The sequence below is a fragment of the Microtus oregoni genome, unplaced genomic scaffold (assembly GCF_018167655.1).
Source record: "Microtus oregoni isolate MIOR12 unplaced genomic scaffold, Mior012 000088F_ref0000325, whole genome shotgun sequence".
Taxonomy (NCBI): domain Eukaryota; kingdom Metazoa; phylum Chordata; class Mammalia; order Rodentia; family Cricetidae; genus Microtus; species Microtus oregoni.
Window position 1 is genome coordinate 3,285,546 of NW_024544555.1, and position 26,488 is coordinate 3,312,033.

General features: G+C 41.4%; 1 protein-coding gene across 2 annotated transcripts in view; it reads left to right on the plus strand.

Annotated features, from left to right (window-relative positions):
* The first annotated feature begins 10,319 nt into the window (after positions 1-10,319).
* LOC121442250 (serine/threonine-protein kinase 32A) overlaps positions 10,320-26,488 on the plus strand; it is a 110,472-nt gene continuing 94,303 nt past the window's right edge. For both annotated transcript variants that reach the window (XM_041643723.1, XM_041643724.1), the window contains exons 1-2: positions 10,320-10,442; positions 14,293-14,439. In XM_041643723.1, the coding sequence (XP_041499657.1) occupies positions 14,388-14,439 (52 nt within the window). In that variant the 5' untranslated portion in view covers positions 10,320-10,442; positions 14,293-14,387. The remainder of the gene's footprint in view (positions 10,443-14,292; positions 14,440-26,488) is intronic.

Below are 26,488 nucleotides of genomic sequence, written 5' to 3' on the forward strand. Positions count from 1 at the left end.
TGAGCTAGCATGGGGTTTCTTTTTAGCGTCCCTCTGCATACTCTCACCGTGCTTTTATTCTAGTAAAAATAAATAACCCATTACCAGCTGGCAGGACGGTTCGGCAGGAAAGGCTGCTAAGCCTGAAGACTTCAGTTCAATCCTTGGATCTGAAATGGTAGAATCGTGAGCTGCTTCTGCAAGCTGTCCTCTGACCACATGGATTCATACACACATGCACACGTGTGTGCATGAACAAATAAAAACTAACGTGAAAAATCTTAATTCATGTTTATTCCAACAACTGAGAACATATTTCTCCTTCCTCTGAATGCTGAAATAATGCTATAGTAAATTACCTCTTTTACTTGTGTGCCTGTGTGTTGATAAAATGATCTTGTTACTCTGTGTGAGGACAATGCCAGTAAGTACAACAAAAAGTGTGACATCTGAGCTTTTTGGATCTTGAGGACCCGGGTAGCATTCATTCACATTCAGATAAACACTTGAGCTGGTTTGATCAGAAGTAACCATTCACATGGGCAATGGGAAACAGACAGATTGGGTTACCGAAGTTCCAATCCCAATTAAAGCTTAATTGATAACTTGAATTTATAAATCACATATCTTCTAAATCTCCATGTCCTTATTTCTGAGGCACAGATGCTGATGGACGCCTGGTAGAGTCCAGGTCATGTGCTTTCTAAGAAGTCTTTCAAAAGGGTGGGTACTCACTGACAGAGAATTTCAAATGGATGAAGATTAACTTTCTGTCTTCTTTCATAACTCATGTCCAGTACCTACATCCTTCTTCAATATGTGGGCCAACTGAGATGGTGGGTCATTCTAACCACAGGTCACATGACAGCTTCCATCTTCACAGACCAGCAACATTGGAAGGTCCATAGAAAAGAACTCCTTAGTTCAATATCTTCATGTTTCTTTTCAAATGGAGAGTCACATCATAGAGTACTCAATGACATCTCCAAGTGCAGAGAAAGCTCCAAGGTGTATCTCGGGTGGCAGGTGGGATGCTCTGCTCTAACTTCAGTTTTATGAGCAGTATGCAGAAGGGTGTCTGCTGTTGTGGCAAAAAGCTGGGACTCTGATGAAGAACACTTGGGCTCTGTCCCTGGGTAAGACTCTTACTTTGGGAGCTAGAGAGATGGTTCAGATGTTAAGAGTACTGACTGCTCTTCTAGAGGTCCAGAGTTCAATTCCCAGCAACCACGTGGTAGCTCACAACCGTCTATAAAGTGTTCTGGTACTCTTTTCTTGTGTGCATTGCAAGCAGAACACTGTCTTTAAAAGAAAAAAAAAAGAAAAATCTACTTTCTTTAAGCCCTCAGTATTGGCCACGTATTGGGCTGCTGCATTAAGTAAGAGTGTGAAAAAAATTTGAGTGCAGAGTTCGGCACACAAAAACACTAAAAATTATATAATTATTATTAACTTGAAACTCTAATCCTTCCTCTGCTCTATTAATGTAACCTTCTTCATCATAATTATGGTTTGCTACCCAGTGGGAAGAGACACACATAACCACGGACACAGAGACCTTTCCCTGAGTTGTATAGACTGCCGGGAATTCAAAGGGCAGCGCTTCCCTCCTGAAATTTTCTTGACATATGTCATAGAGAACTTGTGTCATGGTGATCTGAACAGGGAAAGACTCTTCCTTGAAAAGCTACCTTTTGGAGTATGACAAATGCATGGAAATTGCTTTGGTAATTCAGTTTCTGGGCACTCTATTAAGGTTCTTCAAAGACGCTCTTTGTAAAATGCTCAATCTCCACTACTATCCCTTGGCTATTATAGCCACTATTGCATAAAAACCTCCAACCTCTATAAAAAGCAAACTGTGAAGAGCGCTTGTCATCCTAAAATAAAGACGAAATATGTCTGAAGTGATTTCACGAACGTGCAACACAGAAATAGGTCTCACCGAACAGTTGAGAACAAATGCCTCAAGACTAGACCTAATATTCAGAAGATCCTACTCTGGGATGCAAAAAATAAATTCTCCTTTCTCCATTCTTCCACAGCTCAGTATTGTGGTTTGTTAAAATATGAGTCCCTCTCATGCCCATGAATATACAAACTGACAGATTACAAAGAAGTTTTAGGGACTGGTGAGACTGCTTAGATTGTTCCAAAAGTCTGGGAAAGAGGAAGGAGAGATCTAACCCCACAAGGTTATGCTCTGACTTCCAGATGTGTATATGCACACACACACTTTTCAGAACTTAAGCTTAGCAAAAAATCAAGCAAGCAAACAAATAAATAAACAAAAAAAAACTAGTTCTCTTAGGACCACAGCATTCTTTCTTGAATGTATATTCTTAATTCATTGACACTAAGATATTTCACAATTTTTTTGCCTGCCTGGTGTTCTCAATTATTCTATTCTTGCTGTCCATAAACTTTTTATAAACCTTTGAATGTAGAAATCCTTACAACTCTTGGTGAAAATTTCTCTAATTATAACTTAGGTAGGACAGACTAAGAAATGATTTTTGTCTAGGAAGGGAAAATTATTATTAGGGGAAGAATGTCCTTATAATTTCATTAACATAGAAACAAGTTTCCAGAGGGGAGAGACATATACATTAACACAATATAACTTAATATTTAACCTAAGGACACAAAATATACATTAATATATTCTCCTACTTTGATCTTTGCTGCTGAGATAAATACTGTAGCCAAAGGCTAGTTTGGGGAGGAAAGGATTTATTTAATCTTAGATTTCTGGGTCACACTTTGTCACTGAAGGAACTCGGGACAGGAACTCATGAGATCAAGGCGTGCCTGGCCTTATCTCAAAGTGTCCCATGACAAAAAAAAAAAAAATAGAAACAAACAAACAAACAAAATCCCCCAAATTAAACCGTTGCATGTTATTGGAAGGATATTTGACAGACACATCAATGAGCAGTAGAGGCAACAGAGACTGGGTCACAGAAGAAGGGCATCTAGTATGTACCTGAAAGTCAGTAAAAGCTAGTTTTGCAGAGGTGAGAGGTAATGATTTCTATCTCCTACCTTTGAAAGACATCACAAGGATGTCATATTGGAGTTTGTATTTTTTGTTACTAAAGGGTATTTGTAGGATTAAACTGTACCACACATATGTATGCATGTGCTATGCAGAGAAGAGGCCTACAATATAATGTGAATATCATTGGCTTTGCCACAAACCAGACCTCAGAGTTTGGGAAACTTCCCTTAGTCATTTTTTTTTTTCGATTTTTTATTATGAGAGCAGTTGAAGCCACCACAGTGCTCACAGGCCTCAAGTGCAGGTTCCTGAAAACTTTTTACGAACCAATAAGACCCTCTGCCTACGCAATAATCCAAATCAGACCAAATCAAACTGAATTAGAGAAAGCCCAGGTTTAATGGATGCCAGCACTCCCAGGTGGCCTTCCAGCCCCTCAGGGATGGAGACAGGAAGGAAGACTGGAAAACACCAGAGAGAGGAAAGGAAGACTGGGAAGATCACGTGTTCGTTCTGGGGGGGGGGTAGCCTATGGGAGTGGTCTTGAGCCTCTCTGGGGAGGAGGATCACCATTTGGCGGGCTTTCTTGGAGGTGGAGTCTGGATTGTGGCAACTCCCAAGGGAGGGGACTTGGGGTGTAATTTTCTACTCAAACATTCCAGACTCTTTGACTATGTGGATTCCAGGGGCTGGGGTGGAGCCTTAACCCAAACAGTCACATTGGCTCTTTCACATTGCCTTTGAGGTTCATTCTGTGTGGCGAGCCAGTATCTTCCTTAACCAGCATTCTCTGAACGCACAGGTTTGCTCCAGCCCACAGCTGTGTCCACACTGTTCCCTCTGGCTGGCCCCCTTGTTCTTTATTCCCTTTGTATAACTAGCTAGTACTTACTTTAGGAGCACACATGGAAAGTCTGTAACCACTTTGCTGACACCTCCAGACTACCCTGGATATTTCAGCGGTGTACTCTCAGAGCTCCCCAAATTCTAGGAAGGCCTGGTCACCCTGTATTGTGACAGTCTGTTTCAGTGCCCAGCAAATTCCTTTCCTAGGACAAGATTCTGTAGCATTCAATGTGGTCTCCTGGCACGGACCTTTGAAAGCAGAGAAGCCAGCTGAGTAGGTGGTGAGATGAACCCTCTTCCATTGGTCACACAGAAGAGGCATTAGCTGTATAATGATCCACTTCCTGGATACCTGGGTGGCACAAGGCATATCTTTAAATGCTTTTTGTACGCTGTCATATTTAATCATCTCGACACCGCTCAGTTAAAGAGCTTCACTGTATGCACATAGTTCAGTTCCAGAAGCAAAAGCCCTCAGAGTCTAAATCAGAGAGTCTCAATGTGGTTCATGACCCCTCGGGGTCCAGCGACCCTTTCACAGGGGTCGCCTAAGACCACCCTGTATGTCGGATATTTACATTATGACTCATAACAGTGGCGACATTCCAGCTATGAAGTTGCAGTGAGAATCAATTTTACGGTTGGGGGTCACCAAGGCATGAAGAACTGTATTAACGGGTCACAGCTTTAGGAAGGTTGAGAACCGCTAGTCTAAATATCTGCACCCCACATGCAGCTTTTCAATACTACATTTATACATATATAAAAAATGATCCACAGACCTCCATTAACTGCACAAACTTTCCTTTACTATTTTCAGGCAGCTGTCAGGAAGTATTCCCATACTATGTTTACCTTTTGTTTAAGGCACCAGAATAAAACGCCCCCTTTTCTTCCTAAGTGTGTTTCCCTCAGTCTCTTTCAGGGAAGTGTTGTGTCTGACTCCCAGCTGAGCAGTAACAGACAGCCTGCCGTGAGTTATGGGCTCAGTAGAGCCCGTCCCGAAGAACAGAAGTTGCTTTATCTGTCTTCCTTTCTACAGCTCCCAGTGAGGAGCCCTCCTAACTGTGCAGGAATGATCAGTATAGACTCCTGGGCAACTAAACAGATATTGAGGGAGTTGCAGGATCTGTAAAAGGTATTTGAAAACTGTAAAGTTCAGTCGGTCGGTGAAATTGGAAAACAAATGGGAGAATCTCTTCCAGGGCAATGAATGAAACAAAAGAAAGGTATAGGAGACCTTTACGTGCCGTATCTCAGGGTGGCCAGATCGTGGGAGTGGGCAAAGCCGGTGATAGTCAATAAACACAGGGGTGCAGTCAGCAAATATCGGAGAACTGAGTAAATCAAAGCATAGACTGTGCTAAAACCTGCTGATTACTGGGGAGAGCTGGAATGTTGTTATGAGAACACACCATTGAAACAGCTGGGTATGATTTACATATCAAAATAAGAAAAACAAAGCTTTGTCTTAAACAAAGAGGACAGAGTGGCCTCCCTGACACTGAATTGCCAGTTTCTGCTAACACATCTAGAAGCCTCTAGTGATATCTGTTTAAAAATTCAGTGTTTTCACACCATCTTTCTTTCCTCAAGGTGTTCCTCTCATCCCTCTTGCACACCACACGCTGTGCCTCCAATCGCACTAAATTTTTTTATTATTTTTTCCCCAATATTACACCCTTGTCTCCATTCTCCAGACTTGGAGGCAACTTCTACCTAAACCACAAAACCCTCCAGGTGAGCTGCAGTGTTTGCTAGTCTTTGCTTCCTTCATACCTTTCCCTATAGAGGGCTGTTTCCTTCCTGTGGTTACTGCTTTGAGGTACAGTATGGCTTTATTGTCTTTCCTTCCAGGACAAACACGTATTTTACGCTACATCTCCTGTAGGCTAACTGCCAGATTCAATGCTGCATACACAGGAGAGACAGGCAAGGCAGGGGTTGTTCTTGCCCCCACTCCATTACACCCAATCAGGGAATGAAGCAAAGTAGTCACGAAACAAAATCATCGTTACAGCAGCTCCTGGTGAGCAATGGCCAGAGAAATCCGGGAGGGTGGTGGAAAATGAAGGCAGGACCAAGAGAGAACTGTAAAGAAGGAGTTGAAGGATAGCATCTCCAGGCGGAAAAAAATGTGAGCTGAGAACCCGATGTGACAGCTAAGTGGAAAGAAATCCAGAAGCATGTCTATAAAGAACTATCCCAAGTCCTGTGGGAAAGCCAGACTCAGAACAGCCTGCAGAGAGGCGATTTGGCCTGACTCGAGTTAGTTGAACAGAGTGGCAGGGGCACGTGGTTTATGACAATGACTCCTAGGGTAATGGAGTGATTTGAATGAGATTGGCCCCCAGAGACTCACATATCTGCATGCATTATCCCTAGCTGGTAACCTGTTTGGGAAAGATTAGGAGGTGTGGCCTTGTTGGAGGCAGTGTCACTGGGAGTGGGCTTGGAGGTTTTAAAAGTCCACACCAAGCCCAGTCTTCTCTCTCTCTCTCTCTCTCTCTCTCTCTCTCTCTCTCTCTCTCTCCCCATGTGTCTGCAGACTGATGTAGCTCTCAGCTACTTCCCCACCACATCATGTGTGCTGCTGTGCTCCCCACCATGATCATAACAGGCTAATCTGAAACTATAAGCAAGTCTCCAATTAAATGCTTTCTTTTATAAGACTTGCCTTGGTCATGGTGCCTCTTCACAGCAATAGAACAGTAACTAAGACGGGCAAAGAATGCCATTTTGTTTTACCTGCAGTGGTGCCAGACTATTTCAAGACAAGAGGTACATGGTTTAAGTCCAAGCTGTTAAAACATGTATAAACCACGACTTCCTTTGGCTGTCTGTGCCTCAAGGCTTCCCTGGCTACTTCATTCTGCTCTCCACTGGGGGGCTCCAGAGATCGACATATGCATATAACCCAGCTAGGCAAGTACCCGGGCTATGGCAGGCTGCCCTTTCCTCACAGAGATGTGTGCAGCAAACAGGCAAGAAGTACGAACGGTAGATAATATGAACAACTAAATAAAAAAGAGAATAAAATGCAATTATATTGTTGTAACAACTCTGTTCCTGATAGACAGGATACGGTCTTAAATTATTTGTTATCTTTGAAACTTCCATACATGTTTACAATGAAATATGATCATATCACTCCCCCCTCCCCAGCACACCTCTTCCAAACTGATAGTCAACTAAGTCCAGTTAGTGCTGATCATATGTATAAAGGTGTGGGCCATCTGCTGAGCACGAGAACCCTACCATTCATACTCTCAAGAAGAACAGTTCTCCTTCTTCCTGCAACTACCCTCATCCTCGGCATGGGGTGAGGCCTAGAGATCGGCTATCCCATTAATTCTGGTCTGGAGGCTGGTTTGGTGTTGCGTAGGCCTTGTGCAGGGAACCACAGTTGCTGTGAATTCATGAGTTCAATACCATGTCACGCACAGAAGAAAGCATTTCACAGCTCTCCTTCCCATCTTCCAGCTCTTCCAGTCTTTGTACTTCCTCTTCCTTTATGATCGCCGAGTCTTGGCAGCATGGGGAGAGCACTGAGATGTTCCATTTAGTGCTTCCGGTCTCCCGTCCTCAGAAGCGTGGATAGTTATGCATTAGACATTGACTGCTATTTACTGCAAAACAAAACAAAACACAACAAAACAAAACAAAAAATGCTTCTCAGACCAAGGCTGAGAGAAGTCCCAGCCTATTCGTATAAGCATGAATATTTGAAAGCAATTTCACAACATGACTACTGAGCAAAGTAACAATAGCAAGTTCTCCTACACCATGGACTTTTGACAAGGATTGCAGGAGCAGCTATGGAATTCCCTCTGTGGAGCAGACCTCAGATCCAATCAGAAAATCATTATCCTTTAACACTTGCACCACTATTGCATGGCAGGGCAGGTGGATATTGCAGCGTGTAGTCTTATACTGGGTAAGATCACTGATGTCTTCCATCCCCAGCAACCTGCATAGCATTTACCAGCATGATAAAAGCTAGCCAACAGGGAAGAAACTCTTGCCTGGCAGTTTGAGATTGATTTCTCTATGTCTTCGATGATAGGCTCTTATCAAGGAGCTAGGTGAATAACCAAGGGCAATGACAAGAACGTGGGTTGTTTTGGAGACTTCTAGGGCCTCCCTGAGCAGTAACTTAGATGAAGGTATCCCGTGCCTTGCATTAACATCTTCATTTAATGACTCATGTGTCATGAACAATATACCTTTTAAAAAATAAAACTTCTTGTACGCCAAGCTTATAAGGGGCAGGTGTACTTGACTGGATTGTAGCTTTGTTTTAAGCAAAAGTGACTGACGCTGTAGGGGGATGGCAGGGCTGAGAAGGATGGGGATGGCCTACTAGCTTGTTAATTGAAACGGTAATCTTTTACCATTTTTATTAGATTTTTAAATTTTTATTTATGTGGTTTTCCTCCTGCATGTATTTATGTGTATTCACGTGCATGCTTGGTATCCATGGAAGTCAGAAGAGGGCATCAGATCCCCAGAGACTACAGGAACAGATGGTTCCGAGCTACCATGTGGGTGCTGGGAATTAAATCTGGGTCATCTGCAAGAGACAAGAGTGCTCTCAACCACCGAGCAGCCTCCCTAGCCCTGAGATGGAAAGTTTAGCAGCTGCTAATCTGAGTGTGTGCTCTGCTGGCCAGGGTAAAATAGGCACTTTATTCAGTCCTCCCCTGACTAGAGATGTCATTACTGATACTGAAACACTGAAGCTTGGGGGCTTTAAGTGAAACAGCCAGTAAGTACCACAGGGATGGCAGTCTGGTCTTTTGGCTGGAAGGCTGCCTGATTCTACATCTCTCCAATTCAACCAGAGAGGTTTCTGGGGATTTTGATCTTGTCTCAGTCCACTTTCTTGCTGTATTAACTTCTTGAATGATAAAACAGAACTCATTATGTCTTGGAAGATTAGGAAGGCAAGGTAAATTTTTATTGCTTGTCCAATTCCTTGATAATCAGTTTTAGAAACATGGTTAAAACTGATTTTAAAAACTTAGTAAAACAGACTGTGTCTGTGACTGAAATGTCTGCAGAATTCTACTCATGGATCTATCTAGCTGTGTTTCCACGAGAGTGAAAACGCAACCACACCGGGCTTCTCAGGGTGGTCTGTGGTGTCTGAAATTGTTGAAGTACAGAACGGAATATTTCCGGATGAAACTTGCAGCTCTTGAACCACTTCCTTAGCCTTTCTCAGGTAAACATGAATTGTTCTTCCCGAGTCTTTTAAAACTTAGAGGCGCCTTTGTCTTACCCGCGTTTTCCTTTTGCCTTGGGTATCCAAAAGGAAACCCCTTAAAGCCTTTGGAGGACTTTGCAGCCAAACTGGGGTGCACAAGGGAGGGATCGGGGTGGGGAGAGCTTGATTCTCTGCTACTTTTGTTTCTACATCTTTGTGTTTCTCTCTTCTTATGAAATACCTTTTTGGACAGGCATTGGTCGCTACAAATTAAATATTTAACGTGGAGTTGGACATACATAGCGGAAGTTTTAATCCCAATATGTGTTTTTTTTTTCCAGTTTCTCTTTACGGATCTGACCATTCGACAGCATTTATCTGTCATATCCTATATGACAGGAATACCTGAAGATAGCTAGAATTTGTAGCCACTCCCAAACTAGATCCCCCCACTGTTCATTTGTCCCTGCCCGGCAGCTGTCCCGCTGTCACATCGGTCATTTCTGAAGCAGCTACTGTATCAGGAAGGAATAGTGTGACCCTGGTCGTGGAGGGAAATGGTAAGTTACTTCCACTGTGATTATGACTGCCAAGGGAAGTAGAAGGAACTGCCATGGAAGACGACCTGATGGCTCTCTCTTGATCACCTACCTCTCAACTTTTGGGAGTCCCCATTCTTACTTCCACCGGCAGGTGAGTGTGCAGAAATGGAGGAAAAGTTGGGGGACAGGAGAGTTTGCCCACCGACAGTTCTGCTACAGTGGACAATCATTCTCTGTCTTGTGCCTTAATTACCGCAGCAATAAAATGGGGCAATTCATGGACAATCCAAATCTAGTACTTGTCACCCTCACACCCACCACCCCATAGTGCTGCCCGGAGGAGGATGGGGAGACGGGAGTGCTGTTCACGGACCACGTTAGGGAGAGTCCCTGCCCGGGTCTGAGTAGTAGAGGAGTGCTCAGCAAGCGGCAGCTACGGAGCCAGCAACCCGGACTCCAGCCACGCCCTCCTGCTTTCCAACTCTCCCTCCCGGGGCGCTCGTCCGGCCCCCTGCAGACGACGCACAGTCCCCAGGCGACTGGCGCTGGTCCAGGCGACTGGCAGTCCGCTCCAGGGGAGGGCGCCGTCTGTGGACGCCCCTGGCGGGCTGCTTGGCATTTTCTCTTCTCCCGGGACCCGCCCCTTGCTGGGGAGCTCCGCGGCTGCGCTGGGTCCCCTTGGCAGCCGCAGGTGCCTGGAGCCCAGCACGCAGCCTTGCCTGGCTGCTCCCGCAGCCGCGTCCTGTTAGGCAGGTGTCTTCCGTCCCCACTGCTCTTGACCTGCGGAGTGTGGTCTGCCCCAGCTCCTCGAATGGAAGCATCATCCTGAAGTGAGTGGAAGGGCTGGAGGAAGGACGCGGAGTGGGTGAGTAGAGACTGCACGTACAGAATCGCCCTGAGTGAAGAAGGGCACTGGTGGGAAGCTGGGAAGTTCAAGGGGATGGGGAAGAGAAAGAACACAAAGGCAATCAGTTGGTCAGCGTGGTTGGCACAACCAGATGGAGGATAGCACCCACCCTAACTATTGCCCTCATCTGCTCCTCCAGCTTTGCACCACCTCTGCCCCCAAAGACTTCAAGAAATAGTCTCTGGGTTGAAATGAGTTTCAGAAAAAGCTAGCATTGCTTTCCGTGCTAGTAGGTCCCTTGCCCCATCCAAAGCTGACGCAGAGTTTGAACATCTTCACAGAGAAAGTAAACTGTGCTGTATTCACGCTGTGAATTGCTAGGCGGCACTTAAAAAGCCTAAGTCAGAGTTGTAAAGATGTATGTCCTCGTGCTTAGATCTCAGAAATAGGACGGCTAATGAGCCCAGCAAGGTGCAAGGTGAGCCCTCTTTCCTGGTGAGGATCAGGGGGCTTCTCTGAAAACACTTCTCCCTGTTAAAGGTGCGGAGGTGTGTGCAGACCACTGAGCTGCTTTGGGGAGGTGGAAAAGGCACTCTACTTACCTGCAACTTTCAATACCTAAAAATTATGACATGAGGTTGAAAATGCAAATGGTTATTAATAGAGAATATTGCTAACTTGAACGTCCCTGTTTCTTGTGTTTCTAAATATTTTCATGTTTTTCAAATGCAAATAAAAATAATTATGACTGTGCACACATTGTGATAATGAAATCTACACGGTGCCGTCGGATGTTGCAACATTCTTGCATCACACCTGGTGGTCTCCAGTTCTAAGAGTCTCTAGGGAGACAGAACTGCTCAGAGAAGCCTCCTGACTCCTTTAGGTCTGCAAGCCGCACTTGAAAGGCTGGTATTGAACATGAGGCTACATTTAATAATGTGGTAATTATGGGCTCTGTAGAGTGTGAAGTCTCATCCATTCCTGCAAGACAAATCCGCCTTCTTGCCTGTCTGCTTAGGGTTCCCTTTCCTCACATGGCTGCGGCTCTCCACGCTTAGCTGACTCTGGGGACTCAGAACAGGAGGTCAGGGAGGGTAGAGGTTTTATGGGAAAGAGTCTTAACATTTCTCCTGTTCTCTATTCAACAGAGTGGAAACAATGAGTCACCATTTTCCTGCCAGAGAAAGGCCCGTTTCTTTCTAGTTATGAGAGAAACTTATCTAATTTGGTTATCCGCTTGGGGGAGAAAAAGTTAAAGACAATTTTCAGGCAATTCTGTGTGGTAGCTACTATGGGGGAAGATGCTAGACCATCATCGAGGACTGCTTAGCTGGCCCCTTGTAAGCATCCACTGCCATGCCTCCCTTCACATGGCCCTTTCTCCCAGTGAAACGGATGTCTGTACGGCAGATTAAATTGCACCCCGGAGTGGAAGTCTGAGATGTGGGAAAACATGGTAATGTTTCCACCTCTGCCTCCCTGTGATTTGTCAAAGTGCAAGGTCAATGCTTGGTGCATCTTACGCAGCAGAGAGAAGGGTTACTTGAGAGAAACATAGGTGTGAAGAATACACGCATGGTAGGGCAGTTATGTGCCGTGAAAGCGTGCATTCAGACTTTTACCAGATACAAAATGAATGAAGTCTGACTCTGCAGGGTTAACAATCACTGTTCCTTAAAATGCATAGGATCCATTCTCTTTTTCTAATGTTGTTGGTAGTAGAGTCATTGCTATTCACCCCCCCCCCCCCGCCCCGAACTCTATGCAATATTAAAGGACAAAAAGTGCTCCATTCTGCTTCTTAACTTTCTATCAAAGGCAATGGGCATCCTACTTTTTCTTCGTTCACTATTCTCATGTTTAAAAGCCTTGTTTCTGGACTGACAGCAGTTCTTTCTATCTTCCTGGATCTCAGTTATCCCACTGAGCCTGCTGCAGCCACCAGCCACCTGCCCCAAGCCTCTCCCCAGTCCTAGCTCATTTAATTGGTCACTTCCTAATTGCTGACTCTTTCTTTGCTCTACAGTTAATGATTCTTTTTAAAGACCATAAGGCATTTTGCCAGCAGTTGGCATTTAGTTGGAAAAGGAGCAATTCCTTAATGGGTCTTCCTTCCAAACGAAGTCCTGACTTACATATTCCTAATGAGAAAATGAGCTTTTCTTATATACTTGGGAACTCCCCAAGTTCTCTTAAAAAATAACTTATTCATAAACCAGTCTATCTTGGATACTCTCTCTAATTCTGCATCTAACCTGCATTTACTTCGTGCATAAAAATATTCCAAGGGGGAAAAGTAACAAAACAAAACAAAAGGTCAACAAGTGTCAACACCTGAAAAAAATGATAAATGCTAAGGAAATAATGTGCCTGTCAAAATAATAGAGACAGCCATTTCTTCTTTTTGTATTTTATGTGCCAGGTACTTTGTTAATTACTGCACTTCTATTGCTTTTCTATCTATATCTATAAATCATATTTGTCCCGAGCATGATTTTTTTTTTTTGAGCTGTAGAGCTGAGCTGAATTTTAAAATCTTCTTTTATAAATTCTGGCACTTCACCCTGTTTCAGAAGTTCTAAAGGTCCGTGGCTAGTGTTTCCATACACAAAAATGTCTTCGTCTGACCTCAAGTACATTTTTAAGATTAAGCCAGTACCACCATTGTCCTCATAATGCCTGAATGTCCTGTACCTGGTCTGGTTTGGTCTTTTGTGTGAGCTTCCTGGCACTTAAAGGCACTTGAGCTTGTGACTCCTGGAGGAGGCACTGTTATGCCCCCATTTTTGTGGCCAGAGGCTAAGTAACTGTTTCAAGGCCATGATCATGCAATTCTTAGAACTGGAACCCAGACAATGCCTCTGTTTAATAGGTTCCAGGATAGTAAGAGTCTTTACATTTGTATTTTTAAAGGAATCAATGTACAGTTTAAAGGAAATTTTATCTTAGCTATATAATTTAATCTGTATTTTAGAATGATCAATAATTGCTGAATATGCTATTATAAAAGTACTTTGTTTACTGTGTTAAATATGTATCTATATTTATGTACTTAGTACATAAAAATATGTAGAAGAGCCAGGGCTAGTGATGAACATCTGTGCTCTCTTAACTATTGAGGGCTGAATGGAAGCTGAAGGCCAGCCTAAGCTACGTAAGAGAATATGCCCCCAAGCAAGCAAAATTTATAAATGTCACATAATGTGTTTATTCATATGATACAACATAGGAGTCATATAATATGAATACACAACATATATATATATATATATGCCATATATTTACAAGGAGTTAAATGTAAGTGGATCACATTTAACTCTCCTTTTGGGTAAAGACCATTATCATCTCCAAGTTCAGAAGGAAAAATGTTTGGAGGATACCATCTACTAGCTAGTAACATCCAATCCATTGTGGTGCCTTCCAGGGCAAGGGGAAACATAAGACAACTTCATGTTTAAGGGGAAGATTTTAGGGTTGTTCTTGGTCACAAAGCAAAACTGAAAATGTGAAGTTAGCCTATTTTCTTTAAAATACAGAAGGTCACTAAGATTAATTTTATTTTATAGTCACTTAACTGGCCTTACATTAATTTTTTTCTTAATATCTGGGAAATATTTTGCTTTTTCCCTATGTTGTAAGCACAGATTGACTTTTGATGGCACTGTGCAGTGTGACCTCTCCTGTTGTCCCATGCATTGTCATTTCTATTGTAATTTTTAAGGACAAAAAAAATTTCTGCTACAGTAATACAAGTTAATGTTTTTGTTACAATATATCACAAACTATAATATAAAGGATACTATTTCTTTTCCTTCCTTCCTTTCTTTCTTTCTTTCTTTCTTTCTTTCTTTCTTTCTTTTTGTAGAAACAAGCTAACTTTCCAGGACCTGCACTGTACAAGAATGAGTATTTCTTCCAGCATTCTATAACTAGAGTATCCAGGTCAGTGCAGACTTGATCATGGGAGCCAACACTTCAAGCAAAGCACCAGTGTTTGATGAAAATGAGGACGGTAAGAAGTATGTCATACTGGCATGTAGAAATGGAATTTTATGAAATTCAAATATAAGCATATAGTTTCACAATTAAGTATAAGCAGGGTATCTAAGGACAGAGGGAGAATGGATAGAAGGTTGATGCTCAAGGATCTTGCTAATATCTAGAATACATTGTTTACTTTCTATGAAGCCTTTGGCAACTGCCTTAGTCACTGCTATATAGTGTCTTCCCTGCTAAAAAGAGAGCTGTGACCCATGGTAGATATTTAGATGATTTGCATGTTTCCTTTACTGTTCCTTTGGCAATTGGAGTTTTTATCGCTGTTGCAAGTTTGTTGTGGAATATTAGTTGAAGATGTGTTACATTTGCTTATGCTGTGGAAAATTTGTTTGATGGTCCAAAGATGTGTTGCATTCTTTTATGTTGCATTTGTTTAACTCTGTGAAGCTGTGCTGTTTTGCGTGCCTAAAATACTAGATTGGTCTAATAAAGATCTGAACAGCCAATAGCTAGGAAGGAGAGGGATTTGTGGGGTTGCCAGGCAAAGAGAATAATTAGAAGGAGAAAGAAAGAAAGAAAAAGGGAGAATGAGAAAAGGAGAAGAGGATGCCAGGGGCTACCACCCAGTCAAACAGTCAGAAATGGAATAAGAAGGAAAGAAAAGATATATAGAAATAGAAAAGGGTAAAACCCTAGAGGAAAAATTTAAATTAATTAATTTAAATTTATTAAATCTATTAAATTTATTAAAAAAAATTTAAATTAATTAAATCCTAGAGGATAATTTAAATTAAGAAAAGCTGGCTAGAAATAAGACAAGCTAAGTCTGGGCATTTATAAGAAAGAATAAGTCTCCATGTATTTATTTTGGAGTGGGATGGTGGTTCCCCAAAGAGCAAAGAGAAAAATAAAAACCAACTGCACTAGTTTTCTATAAAATTTCATGTGCATGATGATTGTTCCCCATAACATTATAGAACCAAGTTTGAAAATGTAAATCCCTTTTGACTTTCTGACTTCAAGCGTCTGTTTCCCAGACATTTTGTGGTGAGTTTTCACAGTGAGAACAACCAGTTTCATTGAGGAAGAGGGGAACTTTAAAGGAAAGGGTTAACTAGTCAAGAAGTACAAGCGTCAGTCCTTCTCCATCCGTTGCCAGCAGCAGCCACTGAGATGGGGCCTGGGTCTTGCTGTGTCTTATTTCCTTCCCATGACGGAAGGTTGAGTAGCCTTATTGGAATGTACCTGTTTGTTGCGTTCTTAGACAAAGGAGGTGTTTGGTCCCAAGTAATAAGTTGTTCAGGCTTCCAAGAGGGAGAGTCTAGTATCACTTCTATGGAATTTTGCTAATTGCACCAGAAAGGGTAAGAATGAACTAGAATTCAGGATGTCTGCAACCTGGTCTACTATCAGCTAGCTGTGGCGATCAAGAGATGTGTCTACTCTTCCAGCTCCAGTCATCACTTCGTAGAGTGAAGGGGTAGAACAGAATCTCAATAGTCCTTTCCAGCTCGGAACCTATGCTTTGCTGGATCACACTGCTACCTCTGGATCATCCAGGAAGTTCATTGTGTTAGACTGTGAGTTTGATCTTTCAAACAGAAGGTAGCAGTGGGTCATGCACAATGGACATGCATTTCCTTCTTTCGCTGCCCTCGACACACAAGGCTAGAGCACTGGTTCTGAGTGCCTGGCTTTTCCTGTGTGTCCCATCACAAGACTAGTACCCATCCCCTCATGCCTCTTGATGGTCCATCTATATCCAATCTCCAGCTGTTGAGAAAGAGAACAATCAGAAGATGTATTCATTCCTCTGTGGATTTGATATGGTCTATCACTTTGATTCACAGGCACATACTTACTTCTAAGATAAGTTCAAAAGGCAGTTTATTGTTCTTGCTCCAAAATGTTTGCTATGGCTGAGGGGCATGTTCTGGTATTAATTGTTGGATGCAAACACTTAAATACAAAATATTCGATGGGTCTACATACCTTGTTTCAATATCAAGCTTTTCACTATCAACATAGGAATAGCATCTGTCTCTAGAAAACATTCTCCAGAAACAAAAAGAATTGCTTAACTGTAAAGACCTTAAGGTCTTCATTGCTATTTTTGGCATCTTCCTTTGTTTCATCAAGTAGTTTAAGGAAGGTTCTAGAGACAAGCAATGTTACATGACTTTCCCATCTCTGAAATGCAAAGCCAGATAGACTTGTTCTTAATGTGATTCACTATGCTTCCCATGGACTGAGACCAATGTTTGCAAGAGGAAGGTCTTCATAGTAAGCAAAGTGAGTAAATGGGCATCAGCTTCATACTTAGGTTGCTGAGGCTGGTACATCATCTGAAGGTAGGGTATTGTGATGCTGCAAAAGCACTGTCCTTCTTTCTCATTGGGTGCCAGAGACAGCTATATATCCAATGGTTTGGAACACGTTATAACTCTTTAAACTATTCTTAAACCAAAATAATGAAGTTAGAGAGAGTTACTCTTAAAAACCAGGTAGGTCTTGACATCCCTAGTTTGCTCCCTTTTTGCTATCTTGTTCAGAACCCAATGGGAGAATCTACAACAACCTCCTTAAGGGGAAAATCTGAAATAAACAGAGCATTCGCCTATGTTTCCCAGAGGGGTTAGGCTCCCAGTTCGTTTATGTAAGCTGCTACCAGTAAAAGGCAAGGTCATTTATTTCAGTCATTCTCAACTTGGGGGTCGCAACTCCTTTGGAGTGGAACAGCTCTTTCACAGGGGTTGCCCTAAGACCATCCTGCATATCAGCTATTTACAATATGATTCATAACAGTAGCAAAATTATAGTTATGAAATAGCAATGAAAATAATTTTATGGCTGGCAATCACCACAACATGAAGAACTGTATTAAAGGGTTGCAGCAATAAGAAGGTTGGGAACCACTGCTCTACTGTGAGCTTGTCACATTGTTAGATGCAGAGACTTGAGAAGGAAAGGAGCCTGGCCTTTGTTCTTTCTCTTGAAACCTGTAATATAAAGACAGAAGGCAAACATTTATCAAGGACACAAACCTGAAAAGTTCTGCAAGGAAAAAACTCCCTCTGTGTGATCTTGGGAAAAGTATGGCAGTGGTAGCTGGTGCTAGAAGCAGCTAGCTAGACAAAGGCCCCAGAAAAATAGTTCAGGCACAGGAAAAAGCAACTCCAAAGCTTAGATAACAGCAATGTTGGAAACGCACACTTACCTGCTGTAGTGATATTTCATTTGTATGTTAATAAATAAAGCTTGCCCGAAGATCAGAGGGTAAAACAGTCCCACTGGTCACCCTTACAGACCAGGCAGTGGTAACACAGACTTTTAGTCCCAGTAGCCACACTAGTTTGCCTTTGATCCCAATAATGCACACAATTCATCCCAGAACTAGAGAGGATTATAATACAGGAGGAGACAGCTCACAGACACAGTCTCATTCTGAGATTCCTGGAGGCAGGATCACCATTTTAGACTGAAGAAGAGGTAAGAGCCAGTGGCTGGCTGTTTTGCTTTTCTGACCTTCAGGTTGAACCCCAACATCTGTCTTTTTGGCTTTTATTATTCATGCCACATCTGCATCATAACAGTCTTTACTGTGTATGAGTTTGTCCAAGAGATCTCACTTGTTTTCCATATCAATTTATCTCTTGATGTGATAGTTTAAATGTAATTGCCCCCATAAGCTCATAGAGAGTGGTACTGTTAAGAGGTGTGGCCTTCTTGGAGGACGTGCGTGCGTCACTATGGAGGTGGGCTTTGAGGTATATATGCTAAAGCCACACCCAGTGAGACAGACCACTTCCTGCTGCCTGTGCAAGGTGCAGAACTCTCAGCTTCCTTTCCAGGACCATGTCTGCCTGCACATTGCTAAGTTCCACCATGATGATGATGGACTAGACTGAACCTCTGAACTGTAAGCCACCCCAGTTAAATGTTTTCTTTTGTAAGAGTTGCCGTGGTCATGGTCATGGTGTCTCTTCACAGCAGTGGGAGACTATGGGAGACTAAGATACTTTATAAGAACATTAATTGTGAGGAAGAAAGGTGTGCCATTGTGATGACGTTACTTTGTATGTGTGATATTCACGTGTGTGCAGGTATTCGTGTGTAAAGGGCAAAAGTTGGCACTGGTTGAGTGTCTCAATCTCATCTCTACTTTATGTATTTGAGACAGGGTCTCTTGCTGAACTTGAAGCTTCTGCTAGCCTGGCCAGCCAGCAAGCCTGCATTTTCCCATCCCCAAACCCATTCCAGGAGTATAGCCTTGTTAGACTTTTACTTGGTCCTGGGGATCTGAACTTCAGCGTTTAACTTTTGTATCAAGCATTTTACCCACTGAGCTACCTCTGTGGCCTCTTTCTGCTTTTTAACTCAATAACTCCTATGAGGTTCATTTGGTCCTATGTGCAGTTGTGGACTGAGCACAAACTAAAGTTGCATTGGATTGCTGTCAATCTTCTGTACTTCTGGAAAGTAGCAACAATTTCCAATCAAAGAACATTAATATCTATGTCATTTTTATATCTGTATATTTGTATAGATAATCAAAGCGGGCCAGAATTTAGAGCTCTAAAATGAGCCAATTTAATTACTTTAAAAAATACTGCAGAGAAGAATTCTTTAATGTGATGAAAAAAGTATTTAATATTCCCTTTAAGTGATTTCATAGTCCCAGCATATAGAGTTGAGAAGAACATTTTAATAGTTTCTCAGACAATGTTTTAAGGGTTATTTATCATAGAAAATGGTTTTGTTCCCTTTGAAGATAATTAAATAAGATGGACGGTTACTAGAAGTCCCTTAAGGTGAGCTCTCCTCGTTAGAATTCAGTCTGCCACTAGCATTTTGTGGTGGTTCACCTGATGTCTAATCCTGAAGGTGTCATTCTGCTCTTTACTCAGGTTGACATTTGATGAAGGAGGTGGGAGGTTTGCTAGTGAAAAGAATGATCTTAAATGCTTGATATACATCCTTGGGTAACTGTGCAGATTAAGTAAAATAATGCAAGTAAAACAGTAAGATGTTTTGCATAAACTAACCACCCAATTAATGATAATTATTAGTAGTATTCACTAGAGCCAGAGTTTCTTAGCGTGAGTTCTTAGAAGTACTTCAGCTTCTTGAAACAAATAGATTAAATGTGACTCAGCAGATGCGACAGTCAATATGGCCTACTGGTGACAGTATTAATTTAACTTGGTTGACAGAATGCAGGATTTTATAGATTCTGAGCAGATCTAAATAAGACAAGTTACTGGAGGCACAAAATTATGATCTCTCATTTGGCTTGTTTTTTTTATCTTCCTGAGATATTTTCTTTTTTCCTTTCCTTTTCTCTCTTTTTTTAAACCAAAGTGACTATTAAAGTAACTTAATTTGATCAGCAGACACTTGTCCCCCACACCTCGTGACTATATACATATGCTGAGAAAAAATTATTAATGTAGAAAAATATGGTATTTACAAAGAAAATTAATGCGAATGATCTTTGTTTTTATGTTCATTTTGCTGTTTTTAAATTTACCTTCATTCTTCTGAGTGCAAGGCTTTAGTTTGGTTCTCTTGGTTGTGGTGGAATTGTTTGATTTTTTTTCTTCAATCAATATTTAAAGTTGTATATGATTCAACAAGAGGGGTGTGTCCTGCCATGGTCATGGGTAGTGATGTGTCCCCAGCATACACAGAGAACACAGAGGTGAAAAGTTGCTTTAGTTAAGCCAAGAGACTGCCGCCATCTGCAGCTAAGCTAAGAAAATTGGCCTTAGGTTAAAAAGTTTCTCCAAAGAGCTCATCAGTGCCCGGAGTTTGCAGAGAGAGCTCAATTATTGCATTCTTCTTTGGCCTTGGTGAAAACCCAATGTTCTTTCATTTGGCAACCCTCGTCTCCTAGGATATGTGGCCCTTTCCAGTTTCCAACATCTTCTGCAGTGACAGGGGCAATGGGGGTTCTTCAAAATGTTGGGCCAAGAGAACTGGCCACAGATTTGCAATCCAAAAGGAATGGGAGGGTTACTGAACAGATTCCAGCTAGGAAGGACTTGAGAAAGAGCTGGTATTTAAACACCCAAGTACTGCATATTTTTGTCCAAGACCGCAGGTCAACGAATTCCTGATTTTCTCCCATAGCCTGGAGTAGAGCACGATTACGTATGTTACACTTTTTGCTTTAGATTGGCGTGACCACAAGAGTGAAAGGAAATGCCCACCCCGGAGCATGGGCTTACTTAAATACTTAGGTCTAAGATTCATTCGGTCAATTGCTTTGTCATAAATACCTCAGGTCCAACTGCTCATGAAAGCATGTTTCATTTGGAAGTGCTTTATTTCTCCACAAAAAAAAAAAGGTGTTGGGACATTAAAGGGGCAACAAACTAGAAAGCCAGGAAAACAGACCTCCAGGTTTGAGCTAGCACTCCATGGAGTATGGCAGACAATCAATTAGAAAGACATTCAAGAGAATTTATTCCTGTTCGGGAAGGTTGCACCTTGTCTATATTGATCTACAATCTTACTAGTATGAAAAAGGTTCAGAAATGACTTACAACATTAAAATCTCAGTCTTCTTGACATTGTTGATATATTTCAAAAATTGAATCATTACTTTTATGTAAACTTTTAAATATTCTGTTGTCCAAAATATTTGTGGGTTACAGTTTAGTAAACAGATGTGTGGGTGTCTTGAAAACATCCTTTCTTGCTATTTCCCTTTCTGGCTGAATAGGAGCGGATTTTATGTGAAATATTCCTAATACAATTTGTAGAAGCATAATAGGATTTTTATATTACATATGAAGAGTGATTATTATTTCCCAAATTCTCTTCGTAAGTTCTTTATTGCAGTGTGATTCATGTTTATTGAGGTTAATGAGGAAAACACAGGATAGCTTAGTTTAATTCTAGGATGTTGGATGTATCTGTTTGAAGTAACAGCTGGATTTATTTAATTCTAATGTGCTTTTTTATGACTATATTATTATAAAAAATATTTTATGAACAAATGGAAGTGAAGTAGCTGCTGCTGATAGCCCTTTTGATCCTATTCTAAACTAGATTTTTTAGAAAAATATTTTCATCTTATTACTTTAATTAAAGATTTAGGACAAAAGCTTTTGCTCCAGGAATTCTAAAATACTATCCCAGACATGGTCCTAAGATATTAACCAAAGAGATGACTGCCTATGCAAACTAGAGAGAGATGTAACCATGGTGAGTCAAGAAAAGGAACATATAACCAGGTCCAGTGACTCCAAGTTTGTCTTTGGAGTCCTGATATAAGCTCTAGATGTAAGAAGGAAAAGGATTGGGTTGAGGGTACTGGAGGTATGCATAATTTAATAGTGTTAGTTAATAAGCCTGCTTGATCTTGAGAAGGGTGGTCAGAGAAGTTGCTAAATGTATTACTACTTGAGAGGAGCAGTCTGGTCCCCATGAAGTGATTAATGTAGCACAATTAATAAAAACCCAGAGAGAGATATTGGAGTTCAACTTGAAGGTCAGAAAAGCAAAATAGTCAGCAAAACAGACTCTACCTTAGTCCAAAATGGCGATCCTGGCTTCAGGAATCTCAGAAGGAGGCTGTGTCTGAGAGTTGTCTCTTCCCATTTTATATTCCTCTCTAGGGCTGGGGTTAAAGGTGTGTAAGGCTGGGATTGAAGGTATGCACTGCCAGGTTTCTATAGAAAACTAGTGTGGCTACTGGGGTTAAGGGTGTGTGTCACCACTGCCTGGTCTGTAAGGCTGACCAGTGGGGCTGTTTTACTCTCTGATCTTCAGGCAAGCTTTATTTATTAAAATACAAATAAAATGGCACTACAGCATCTGCTCCAGGTTGCAACCTGTCCGTCATAGTTACTTCCCCTGTCTTGTCAGGCTTACCATTGCTTGAGGGTGCATACAGTCCCCAATTACAATGCTGTTTATCAATCATTTATCAATATTTGGAAGCAGTTTCACAACATGACTACTGAGAAAAATAATAATAGCAAGTTCTAGCCTAGGGCTTAGGATCTCCCACACCACGGACTTTTGACAAGGATTGCAGTACCAGGCATGGAATCCCCTCCTGTGGAGCAGAACTCAAATCCATATGTGGTTTCTGGAATCAACACCAAACCAGAGAGAGGCAGGGTGTGTTGGTTAGGCTTAGTGACCACTTCCCTCCATCAGAGCTCTGTTGGTGAGAACACAACCTGTAAGCCTGCGCCTGTATGTAGATGTGTTCATGAGAACGTCTGTGAAGGCCTTCCCGAAAAGCCAAGTCTTGCTGTTTGGCTTACACATGTACTGTTAACTATAATGACAAATATTTGCCTTCAACTCACAGATTACGTAGTGATCTCAACTGTGTGGAGCCACACAACCATCTGTGAAAGTTACATGTGGAAACATAAGCAGTAAGAAGCTCAGATGAAATACTGTACTTATGAGCAGTGATAGTGAATGCAACATAGGTAGCACATAAAGACTGGCAAGCCCAGGATTATGGATTTGGAATTTAACTGCCCCACTCAGGCTTTCTTTTTCCTTCTCAACCTCTTTTTGTCTCCTTCTTGGAGGCATATGTACAGTAAACTAAATAAAATTAAGCTTATTTCATATTTGAAGAGCCCTTATCTTTGTGATTTTACAGACGGTAGAATTTGATTTTCCAAATAGTTTCAGTTTTTTATCAGATAATGTTCTTTGATTTTTTTCCAGTCATTTTAAATGCAAAATGCAAGATGGTTAGTTCATGAATGTATGAAAATAGATGGCAGGCTAAATTTTGTCCAGTGACTATACTGTGTAAGTTTTTGCTCTCCAGTAACTTGTAGATATTTGGTATATATCCTGGGGACCTTTCTGCTATCAACAACTAAATCCTCTGGATTTAAGAGATGGGGCAAAGCAGCCAGAATTTGTTCTTTCATGACAATTGGTCAGCCTTTACTAATGCTCATATACTTCACCCCTGAGAACTAGTGTATTACTTTGAACAATAATCTAGTGTTTGTAAAGATAATATGTACAAATTGGGAAAATGATTAGATACAGGCATAGATAGATAGATAGATAGATAGATAGATAGATAGATAGATGATACACACATACACAGAGTTTGGTAAATCTACTATCTGGATTCAAGTAAATAATTACAACCTGTCTTGCATTTGAAACATGACTAAGGCAGAATTTGCTTCCCAGCAGTGATATGGATTCAGCTGAATATCATCCATCAGTGGAGATATTAATCTTTCATTTTGCTTCACTGACCTACTTTGTGGTTTCCTCCAGAGTGTCAACGTACTTACTTCTTCTGATTTCCAAATAAATTTATGAATTTGGGCCTGGGCATCAAGATGTGAAAAAGTGTCCTTTGCTTTGTCTTGGCACCAGCGATTGGTCACAGCAAATCCCGGACTTCCTGGGGCCCCATGTCTCATAAAGGAAGTGCTGACAGCGCACAGAGTGGCCATCATTCCCCCTGGAGGCCGTGTCTCTGGAGAAATTCCACCATGTTTTTAAAGGTCTTGCCAGACTCTTACTGCCTTAACCATTTGTTGCCACTTTAGTCTGGGATGGTGCTGGATTGATGGTGATGTACTAAAGTCAGTTTTCTCTAGTGGATCAAAGGAATAGCCTTGGGAACCTCCCTTTTCCTATAACCAGTATCAAGCTGTCAGAGAGCCATGGTTCCCAAACACTTTCATGGATGAATGCCAAACTGATTAGACTTTTGTTTGTCTGTGATAAAATGAGGAAATTAGGATAAGGTAATACATTTCTCACCAAGCTAAACTGTTGTTTGATGTTTTACTCTTTTGGCTTTTTGAGGGGCTCATCATCCAGCTCTCAAATAAATCATACACAGAAGCTTATATTCTCAGTTATGAATGCCCAGCCTTAGCTTGGCTTGTTTATTGCCTGCTTTTCTTAATTTAAACTATCCCAACTACCTTATGCCTCTGGGCTTTTTCCTTCTCTTTCTTCTTTATGTCTTATTTTCACTCTTGCTCTGTGGCTGGTTGGGTGGCATTCTTTTCTTCTAGTTCCTTTGCTCCTTCCTTTTTCTTGTTTCTTCCTTTGTTTATGCTCTCTGCCTGCCAGCCCCGCCTGTCCTTGCTCCTGCCTCACTATTGGCCATTCAGCTCTTTATTAGGACCATCAGATGTTTTAGACAGGCAAAGTAACACAGCTTCACAGAGTTAACCAAATGCAACACAAACAAAAGTAACACACCTTAAACCATATCCCCCAATACTAAACCTATTAGAATTTTAACCCTGTTTAGGTCTGTGTTGTTGTGTTTGTAGTATTTGAAGATTGTAAAAATTGAAATTATTTTTCATTGTGAAAACTTAGGTAAGCAATTTGCTTCAGGCTTGTTTTCTCAATTGTAAAAGGAAACAGATAATAAATAGTATCTTCCTCATTTAGGTTTTTTTTTTATATAGTGTAAAGTGTTTGACTAGTGTCAGGTACATAATAATAAATGTTACTCATTTTCACTGTACATTTTAGCATTATAGTTTTCAGTGTCTTTACTTGGTAAATAAAAAATAAGTCACTCATTGTTGGATTTCCTTTTGTCCCTTAGGCTTTTGGGAAAGAGAAGGAAGAGAAAAGGATGTTTTCTCTGATATATGAAATTCAAAGTTACATCAGAAATTTTATGTTTAACTGTTATGGATTCACTTAAGGAACTGAGTTGGAGATAATATAAAACGATCTATCTTTATTAGGACAATTAACATTTCCTAAGTGTATCACAAGAGTGCCTAGACAGATATGATGACTGGAGATGGAGTTTAGAGAATTTTGGAAAGCTTAAAAAACCCTGATTGCATAAAAGAATTAGAAATTAATAGTGTTTCGAATGTGGAGTAAGAGGTAAAGGACAAAAAGAAGGAACCCTGGGTCTTTGCTTAAGACAAGTGGGTATTAGGAGACCGGGATATATACAGGCAGACACAAGAGTTGCTTCAAACCTGGTATTGTCAATTGTACTGGTTACTTTTTAATCAACCTGACACAAACTAGAGTCACCTGTGAAGAGGGAACTTCCATGAAGGTATTGCTTCCATCCATTTGGTTTTATAAGCCAGCCTGTAGGGCCATTTTCCTGGTTAGTGATTGACACTGAAAAGCATAATCACTGTAGGTGGTGCCTCCTTGGGCAAGTGGTCCTGGGTTGTATAAGAAAGCAGTCTGGAAAAGCTGTGGAAAGCAAGCTGGGGAACAGAGCCCCTACAGTTCTCTTTCTATTTCTGCCTTGACTCCTGTCCTGACTTCCCTTTATTATTGACAACTACCAGGAAATCTAAGATGAAATAAACCCTTTCCTCCCAAGCTGGTTTTAGTCCTTGTCTTTCCACAGTGATCCGAAGCAATCTAGAAGATTAGAAATGAGTGCCTAGTGGTGAGTGCAAAGTCTTGGCCAGAAAGAGAGGTGCAGGGTTTTATCCTTCCAGACTGATGAGTCTTCCTTTCAGGAAGGGAGGGATAGAAAGAAGGAAGTTAGCATTCACCCCAAATTGAGGAGTCAGGTGGAGGAGAACAATCCACCTAAGGAAAGAGATGTAGCAGGCAGATCAGAATGAACAAGGCTTGTCTTAAAATTTAAGAATGAAAATCTTCAGAGAAAGAGGGAGAAGTCGTCTATGAGGTATGCTCCTGTGTGGAGGAACAGGTGGACATATCTATAGGCAAGGAAACAAGGAGAAATCTGGTGCTATTGACAAGAGCATGCCAGTAGGATTGTTCAAACATGAGACGACAGATGGTTAGGGGTGAGTAGGAGGAAGGAAATGGATACAACAAATATGCATGACTTCTTGAAGAGGTCTGACCTATAAGTAAGCAGAGGATGAGACAACAGTCAAAGCTGAGTATAGTGATGGATAGAGAAATCTTTCTAGAGGAATACTAGAGTGTACGAATGCTGATGGGAGTGAACCTATACAAAGGGAAGGAAGACCTAAGTCAGACTGGGTACCAAGGCTGGTTTCAGCAGTGTGGGATCTTGGCAGTCAGTCATGCATGGTGTGGTCAGGCACTCAAGAGAGACAGAGAGAGAG